Source organism: Condylura cristata, unplaced genomic scaffold (genome assembly GCF_000260355.1).
Source record: "Condylura cristata isolate star-nosed mole 26May11 unplaced genomic scaffold, ConCri1.0 scaffold00013, whole genome shotgun sequence".
In the NCBI taxonomy this organism is placed as follows: Eukaryota; Metazoa; Chordata; class Mammalia; order Eulipotyphla; family Talpidae; genus Condylura; species Condylura cristata.
The window spans coordinates 7,372,999-7,381,909 of record NW_004567114.1 but is presented as its reverse complement, the minus strand read 5'-3'; the positions used below and the strand labels follow the sequence as shown (position 1 = coordinate 7,381,909).

The window sequence follows — 8,911 nt, the reverse complement described above, 5'->3', positions numbered from 1 at the left end:
CATCCGAGCCACCATTCTTGTCCCAGGTGTGCCTTTTGTTGGGCAAGTTTGGCAAACACTGGCCTAGAAGAAAGTAACAGACTGGGAGGCCAAGCCACGGGCGTGGCTCCAGCCCCATGGCACCAGAGGCCGTCCCTAGCCGCCAGAAGGTGGGCCCTGGGGTCCACCAAGGCCCCTGGAGCCCACCCCCTCACCAGCGGTCCCCCAAGGCTGAGAACCGCCATTCTACACACCGGGGCTGGACGGGGCACGCTCGCGCCCCAGAACACAGGGGTAGCCTCAGGTGGCGGGGGGCCCCAGGGCCAGCCCCCTGCCCCCCGCCAGGCGGGGGTACACACCCTGCTGCCTCCTGCGGCCGCCTGTCTGCAGCGAACACTGCAACTGTGCCCACGGCGCTGCCCGGGCCGTGACTGGCAGAACAGGCGGCGCGTGCCACCTGCCCTGGGGGGCTTTCCCCTCCGAGAGGAGCGGGCTCCTGGGCCCCTCTCCTGCTGGCTCTCTGCCTCTCCCGGTGCGGCAGACAGCGGCCTCGCCTCGTGCAGGGGCAGCATGGCCTCCGACACCACGGTGGAGGTCGAAGTGAACGGATTCAGCCGGGCCGGGCGCCTGGCCGCCAGGGCAGCCTTTAACTCTGGCAAAGCCGGTCTGCTGCCGTCCACGACCGCTTCATTGGCCTCAACTACATGGTCTTCACGTTCCAGTGTGACTCCGCCCAGGCAAGGTCAGTGGCACAGTGAAGGTGGAGAACGGAAGCTCGTGGTCCGGGGACGCCCCCTCCCCCTCCCCCCCGCAGGAGAGCTCCCAGCGTCGAGGGGCCCGAGGGGCCGCACTGCTGCCGGCCCGCTGGGGACCCACCTGCGTCTTTGCCGCCCTGCAAGGCCAGGCTCCCCTGGGAGCGGGGCACAGAGGTCACCATCCCGGCCCCGCCTGCTGACGGCCCCACGTTTGTGAAAAGCGTGAACCCTGAGAAGTACAACAGCTCCTTCGAGATGGCCAGCGTCGCCTCCCAAACCCACCGCGTGGCCCCACGGCCAAGGTCATCCACGACCTTGGCACCAAGGTGGGATCGTGACCGTGGTCCCTGCCATCACTGCCACCCAGAAGGCCAAGGACAGCCCCTCCGGGCAGCTGTGGCGTGATGGCCGGGGGCCGCCCAGAACGTCATCGCCCATCCTACTGGCACCTCTGAGGCTTCGGGCAAGGTCGCCCCTCGGCTGAACGGGGAGCTGGTAGCTCCGGCGTCTGCACCCCCGCGCAGCGGCTGTGGATCTGACTTACCACCTGGAGAAGCTGCCAGATATGATGCCATCCAGGGGGTGGTGAACCAGGCATCACTGGGCCCCTCAAGGGCCTCCTGGGCTACACTGAGGACCAGACTGCCCCTGAGATTCAGCGGTGATGACCACTCCTCCACCTTCACTGCGGGGCTGGCCCTGCCCACACTGACCACTGTCAACCTCATCTCCTGGTAGGACAGTGAATTCGGCTACAGCAGCAGGGTGGTGGGTCTGAGGTCCACAGTCCCCCAAGGCGTCGGGAGAGCCCAGGACCACCAGCACCTCAGCAGCTGGGGACTCCGTCCCCACCCCCCAAACACACTGAGAACCTCATGACCCATCACAGTTCCCTCCCTGCGTCTTCCAGAAGAGGAAGGGTGTAGGGGGGCACCGCTTTGTGCTGTGCCATCAATAAAGTACACTGTCCCCAACCAAAAAATAAAGAAAATTTAAATAAATAAGTGTGGCCTCCTCAGGGAAGCCCTCCCTGCCCACAGGGGTCAAGGTGACTGCAGCCCCCTACTGCGGCTCCCTCCTGGCTCCAACTTGTAGCACGTAAATGCACCTGTGTGCCGATTTACCTTTACCTCCCTACCTGCATCCAGGTGCATGAGGGTAGGGACCAACACCCAGCACAGGGCCAGCGAGGTGCCCGGATGCTCAGGATTTGCTGAGTAGACAAAGGATGAAGGAATGAAACTACAAGCTCCTCCCTGGCCTGGGCACCCCCTTCCTGCTCTCCCCCCATCGCCTCCCCCCCGGGGTTTCCTACCTGCCCAGAGCACTCCAGGGTCACAAGTGAGATCCAGAAATACAGAAAAAGGCTTCTAGAACCTGCTGGTTTGCTCATCCACTAACAGGCCCCCGTGAGCTCCTGCTGTGTGCCCTGGTGCCACCAGTCACCGTCACTTAACAAAAGGCGGTGTGTCCTGGGAAACCTGCCCGTGGCTGACTCCGTCATGTGCCATCACAGCGAGTGATCACAGGAACCAACGACACTCCTAGGTTAACGGTGCGCCCACCGGGGTCTCCGGCTGCCATACTGCACGGGGCCTCACCGCACAGGCCCTGGGGCTCCCGCAGTGAGCACGGCTGCCAAAGTTGCTGCCTCTGTAGAACCAGCTTCTCCACGGGAGACAGACTATGGTGCACCACAAGCAAGTCCAGATAAGGACAGGTGGTCTCCGGGAAGGTGCCACCACACCCTGTCCTGGTCTCCCGCCAGGGCGGCACTGGTGCAGCAGGCTCTGCCATCAGGGCTGCCCCGGTGCAGTTAACGGGGAGGGACAGTCTCCGGTCACCCTGGGGATGGGGGAGTGGGAGAGGAACAGGCTCTGGGGTCCATCGGGGGAGTCTCAAATGTCCAAAGCCAGGGACAGATCCACGCCTGAGCCCGAGAGCAGGTGGCCGGGGGTGGACCCGGAGCTGTCACTCCTCAGCCTGGCACCGTGACGGGCCTACAGAAACCAGGCTGTGAGGCCCAGTTGGGGAGGCGCAGGCCACAGGGCAGCTGCTTCCTGAGCCAGCTTGGAGGAGGCAAGACAAAGCACCAGGCAGAATCCAAACAGCCCAACGGGAAAGGCTGGCTTCTCCGCAGGCACCCTCACAGCTCCGCTGCGGAGAAAGGGCGGGGGGGGCGAGAGGCGGCCCCGACAGGTGGCGGGGAGGGGACTTCAGGCTGCGAGCCCCGGCCACATCCTGCTGTGTGACACTGGCCACGCCTGCCACCCAGTCCGGCCTGGGTTTCCCTCTGGGGAGTCCGCATGCTCCCCAAAGCAAGGCCACACACACCCAGGCAGACTTTCCAGGGGCCAGGGAAGGGGAAAAGCTGGGTGACCCCGAATCGTGCAGGAAGGTTTAAGGAGACTGGGCTCGGCCAGGTGCAAGCTCCTGACGGACTTGTGTTTGTGAATGAATCCCATGCTGTGAAAAGGAGTCAGCAGAGCGCCCCTCAAACACCCAGGCTACCAGCTGAATTCAAACTAAAGTGGGAACAGAAACCCTGTTCACCTCCAGCTGTCCACTGCGGAGGCACGTCACAGGCCTCTCCTGCGTGTCCTGGGCCCCGACACTGCATGGGGGAAGACCAAGGCAACAGGATGACCAGTAGTAGAACAGGGGTGCCCCGCCCCATCGCAACAGCCCACCGCAGGCACCCCCCACTGCATAAACGTGACCGCACAGCCCTAAGAGAAACAGAAACGCAAGTCAGAAGGCACAAGGCGCAGGCTCCGTGTTGTGCCCACTCGTGTGGCCACGATCAGGGCCACTCACGCGTGTGCTACGCAGGGCACACGTGGGCCTCAGGCCCTCGGTCACAGCCACGGTCGTGTGCGAGCCCCACGGCCTTCAGGAGCAGCTCTTGTGGCAGAGAACCAAGAAAAAGCACGGTGCCTGTGCCCTTTGACCAGCAACGCCTCAGCCAGGAATGGGCATCAGCGACGGGGTGGGGCACCTGCCTCCCCACACCCGGGCACATCTCCGGAGTCGCCCACGGGGCAAGAAACACTGTCCGGTTGCATTAAGGCCTGGACCACACGGCCACTGAGAAACGAGGCAAATGACAGAGGGGTGTCTCCAGTCCAAGCGGCTGTGAGCACCCTCGCTAGGCAGGGTGTTCCTCGAGGTGAGCCAAGGGCTGCTCGGTACACTGGCACACGAGTACGCGGCACATGCGTGTGCACCTGGGTGTGCACGAAACTCCCATCCTCACAGACTGCCGGCCGCAGTTGTCCCTGGGAGTCCAGAACTCAGGACAAGGAGGAAACTGACTTCTCACTGTGTACTCTGAGTCCTCTGAATTTATTTTAGCAAGTGCATGTATTAAGTATCCGAAAAGATAAAGAAAACAATACGCGTGAGCTAAGAATAGCAGTGTGGTTGCTGAGGGAGGCGCCTGGCCTTTTGAGGAGACCCAACACAGGCTCTCTCGACGCACCAAACTTGACAAAATCAAAGTAACATCTCAGGTCAATTTTCTCAGGTTTCTCCAAGGGCTCAGGGCTCAGATGGCTCCGAACACACACGCTGGGCGGTGGGCCAGGCAAGGCAGGCCCCCCTGAGTTACACTCAGTGGCCCCCGCACCCCACAGCCAGCAGGTGGTCACTGGGCATCCATCACGGCATCTCGGGTCCCTAGCAAACTGCCCAGACCAAGAATGCTCCGCCCACAAATGCCAAAACTGCCAAAACAGAGAGGTGCGTGGGCAGCAAGCCCAGCAGCCCGGGCCTGCAGCCTTGACCGTAAGCTCCGGTCAGCTTCCGCCTCCTCACAGCTCAGAGATGCTACTACCCCTCACTCGACAGGTGAGAAAACCGAGGCCTGGAAGGGAGAAGGCCAGTGCCCAGGGGCGCAAGGGTATCAGCCATGCAGGCAGGCCCGGGGCCTGAGTAGCATCAATACCCGGCAGAGGCCAGATGGGCATCTGCTCTCATGTGAAGTCCAGTCGCCCCCTCAGAGGCCGTCGGGAAGTGTTTATTTGCAGGGCCGAGTTATGGAGAGTCCCGGGACTCGGCTGCAAAGGAAAAACCTAAGTCGGTACCTCCCCCCACCCCCGCACCCCCAAGTGGTACCAAATCCAGACATTAAGACAAACAGAAAACCCTACTCAAAGACCAGCATCACTTAATCTACGAAATAGCCTCCTTCCTCGCTCCCAACAATCTCCCAAAAGAATTCCAACCCAGAATACTAAAGTCATCCCACAGAAAGGGGCCTTCGAGAAGAAGGAAGAAAGGTAGCCCTGAAAGGGAGGGACACGTTCTCCCTGGCACACTCAGCCCACACTCTCCCTGGCACACTCCCCAGGCCAGGTTCCTGTCAGCACAGCTCCAGGAGGAGAGGGCTCTGCCCCACCCCCCAACTCAATGCCTGACCCCAAGGTGAGGCTCCTGAAGGCGCTGGTCCCTGTGAGGCTCTGTGGACTCTGGCCTCGCTCCTTCTGAGGCAACTGTACAAAGGGTCCCGGCAGGATCATCTGCAATGACAACATGATCTGATTGCTCCATAAACAGTTTCCTGCAGGCCTGGTCAGCCCAGCTGGCAGCCAAGTTTCTCAAGGACGAGAACCTCACAGGCCTTGGTCGGCTCTGGAGACTTCAGGAAGCCCTGGCCTAACCTGAGCAAAGGAAGAACCACTAAACAAAGACGTCTAGGCCTCCGGCAGACGGGCTTCAGGGAAGCCCCCCGAAAGGCTGTGACAGCCCCTCCCAAGCCTCAGCTTCCTCATCCTCCATCTCAGAGCTGCTGGGAGGACCGAGTGCGGTACCAAGGCCTGCACTAGAAAAATCAGTCGATGTGACGGTAAAGACAGTCAGAGGTTCACCCACATTTTGTACCAAAATGCTTCCTGAAGTCACGTGCCTTTCCCCCACCTCTGGCCACGCAGGCTCAGCTGCAGAAAAGAGTGCAGAGGAGAGGCAGACCAGGAGGCCAGGCCGAGCATTTAGACAGGGTCAGCCAGCGTGTCCGAGAGGGGCACCAAGGAGAGCTCACAAAGTAAGCGGTGAAAAGGCACCCAAGGTTTCCAACAACAGCTCATTTCCTTACTCCCCCTCTGCAGGCCCTCTGGGCATCTGGGGAGTCACAAGGAGCGCGGTGTGGGAGCTCGAGGCTGCCAACAGCAGGGACCGAGAAGGGAGGTGGAGGGGCAGGGTCCAGCGGGGCCGAGGCCCCCTGCAGAGCGTCAGGTGGAGGAGACATGTGGGAGCGGACGTGCCACTCACACAAGCTGAGTCAAAGCCGTCTGCGGCCCACCGTGAGGCCGGACTTCCAGGTCCTTCCGCCCACGAGGCCCCGGGACCTGGCTCCAACCACGATGGACAGCACCGATGTGTGCTGACGCCCCTCAAAGGCAACGCATCACCCTCGCGAAGAGCTCAGGCTTGCAAAGACAAGCGTCTCCAGGACAAAAAGGCAACAGCTGCGCTCCTGGGGGAGGGTTAACAGGGGTCCACCTTACTGCCTGTGTGGGTCCCAAGGCCACCAGGCCCCGAAGTCCAACCAAAGGAGACCACGTACGGAACAAGCCCACTTTGTGCCAGCTTCCCCATCTGTAAAGCAAAGGGGCTGGCTGAGAGGCGCCAAGGTCCCAACCAGCCGTCGGCATTTCACAAAGCCTAGCGCTCAGCTCACCCCGATCTGCTCGGCTCAGGCTGTGCCACACTGAGTGCCGCAAACATCGCCAACCCTCTCTGGGCTTTTTCATTAGGGGATTCAAAGACAATACATTAACCGCCAGAACTGGGCGCTGTGGCCCCCGAAAGGCTGATACCGGAACCCGGCAGTGTCCCGAGGTCCCCGAGACTGCAGGGCACTCAGGCCAAGCGTGGACAGTGCGGTAGGCCGCGGGGGTTGCACCGGCATGGAGACGAAGCCACCAGGGGGCGCTGGCCTAAAAGCTATTTAGGAGACAAGAAACAAACTCTTTTTCATGTTTTCTTTTCCGTCTTAAGACTAAGAGACAAAATAGCTAAAGCTTCCACCCTAACGAGAACACAAAGTGGGCTTCTTGAGGCTCTGAAATGACTCAGTGTCTTTGTTTCATCTCGGAAGCCAAGAAGGCAGCTAGACTTCAAGCCCTCTAGAAATATTAGCCACAGGCTGATTTCCCCCAGGGTGACCACCATTACAGCTTGCCCTCCACCCCGACCCGTTACAGGCAGGAGAGCCCCGCCTCCCAAGAGCAAAGTCAATCTGTGGGTCCAGCATGAGGATCTGGCCATGGGGTTTGGCTGGGACTTTTTTCCAGAACCTCCTAATTACCAAGCAAAACATACCAAGCAGATGACAACCTCATGCTTTAGCTGCAGACACAGGATGACACAAACAGAAAGACCTCAGTAAAAAAGGGTGCAAGGTATTAACTGGGGTTTCCCAAGTCTCAGACGACTGCTGGGGAAGCTCTCCCACGCTTACACGGCACTTCAAGAACACATCAAAGGGCCTTCTCCAAACGTCCTCAGTGTCAACGGCCTTTTCCACGAGTGTGTTTCTGCAGAGCAATGCTCAAGGGCCCTTTCTAACGTTCCAAAAAGTCCTCGGACCCATTCTCAAAGCTCTGGCCGTGTGCCTCCCGATGTCCTTGTGAGTTCCCAGGCTGCCAGGCGTCAGGCGTGCTCTCCAGGCTACGGATAGCTGGCCTGCTCCTGGGGAAGCTGCCTGGAAGGAGCAGTCAACTCCAGCCCCGAACCAGGGGATGCAGAACCAGGCGCTGCTTCAGACAAGATGCGCCCCGCTGGCTGTAGGGAGAAGCGCACCGGCAGGGCGTGCACAGGGCAGAGGGGCAGCAGCCCGCAGGACAGGCAGGACAGACAGAGGTGCTCATTCTGGCCGCCTGCACAGGCCAGCTCAGACTGGCCACTGGCTCCAGGGGTAAAGAAACACAACTGTTCGATTCTGCAAGCTGTTTGGGGAAGCAACAAGGACAAAAATGCAAGCAGGGTCCATTTTCTAGAATCCAGTCTACCAAGTGGAGTCTCTGCATCACAAAAGGGTTCCCCTCCTAGAGTTTGCAAGGGGCTTGGGGAGCTGGATTCTCTTCAGCTTTCAGTGAGAACAGAATTTAACTAGTAGCTTCTCAGAGGCAGTCACAGTTATGGACAGGTGAGGGACACCTGACCCAAGACTAGATGATTCAGTCTTGGATCAAGAATGTGATCTTATTAAACACCCCGAGTGTCCACCACTGCGCGTCCACATTGAGCACCAACATAGGGGTGGGGGTGGGGACCCAATGCATTCACCCACATGCATTCCCAATAGCTCCTCTGCACAAGCCCCGCTGGGGATGCCTTGGGGGCCCCCCACTTCTCTGCCCACCCACCCCCACTTCTCAGACACCTGGCCCAGAATTATGACCCCAGACAATCAAGGCTGATGCGAGGCTCTAATGAGACAGCAAATCACCACATCCATGCCAAGAACTGCCACCCGCTTCAAACAGGCTTAACCCAGTGACATGCAATGGCAGCTTCCAGAGCAAAGCACACGCGGGGCACACAGCAGGTGGCCCACAAACCTGCACCGGTGCCTGCTCCAGGAAGGGAAGGGGACCAGGAAGAAAAACACTCCAGTCCAAAAGTAACCTCAAGCCACACAGGCACACACCGTGGATCCCCTACTTCCCAGGTTCCTCCACCAACTAGAGCGGGGTTCCCACCGCGCCCCAGCAGCTGGGGGCTCTCTCATCGGGGGTCCCCGCGCACCGAGAGCCCCAAGCCGAGCCACACCGCCCAGACGGGCCACCGCTGCCCCTGAACACGGGGGGCGGCCACCAAGCCACCTGGTTACTCGGACTCAGTCTCCCAGAGCACGGCTCTTTCCCGTTCGGCTCCCATCTCCCCACACAGCAGCTGAGGCTGAGCCGGGCTCAGGCCAGGGGAGGGGGGGTCCCCGGGCGCAGGCACCCGTCCCTCCTTACCTGCACAGCTCGGCGAAGGCCTGGAAATTCAGCTTCTTGATTTTCTTCTCGCTCAGCCAGTAGCCAACTCTCTTCCCTTTCAGAAAGGTCTGCATCTTCCTCCTTGGGCGGGGAGCTCGGGTCCGGAGGAAATCACCCACAGGCCGAGTGTGGCGGCCCGGCGCGCGCCGCGAGCGTGCGGGTACCTCCTCCCGGCGGCGGGGACGCGGAACG

The 8,911-nt window shown here is 60.6% G+C and overlaps 1 protein-coding gene across 2 annotated transcripts in view; it reads right to left on the bottom strand.

The window, feature by feature from the left end:
• ITPK1 (inositol-tetrakisphosphate 1-kinase) overlaps window positions 1–8,905 on the bottom strand; it is a 127,941-nt gene extending 119,036 nt beyond the window's left edge. For both annotated transcript variants that reach the window (XM_012724715.1, XM_012724716.1), the window contains exon 1: window positions 8,699–8,905. In XM_012724715.1, the coding sequence (XP_012580169.1) occupies window positions 8,699–8,793 (95 nt within the window). In that variant the 5' untranslated portion in view covers window positions 8,794–8,905. The remainder of the gene's footprint in view (window positions 1–8,698) is intronic.
• Window positions 8,906–8,911: the final 6 nt, after the last annotated feature.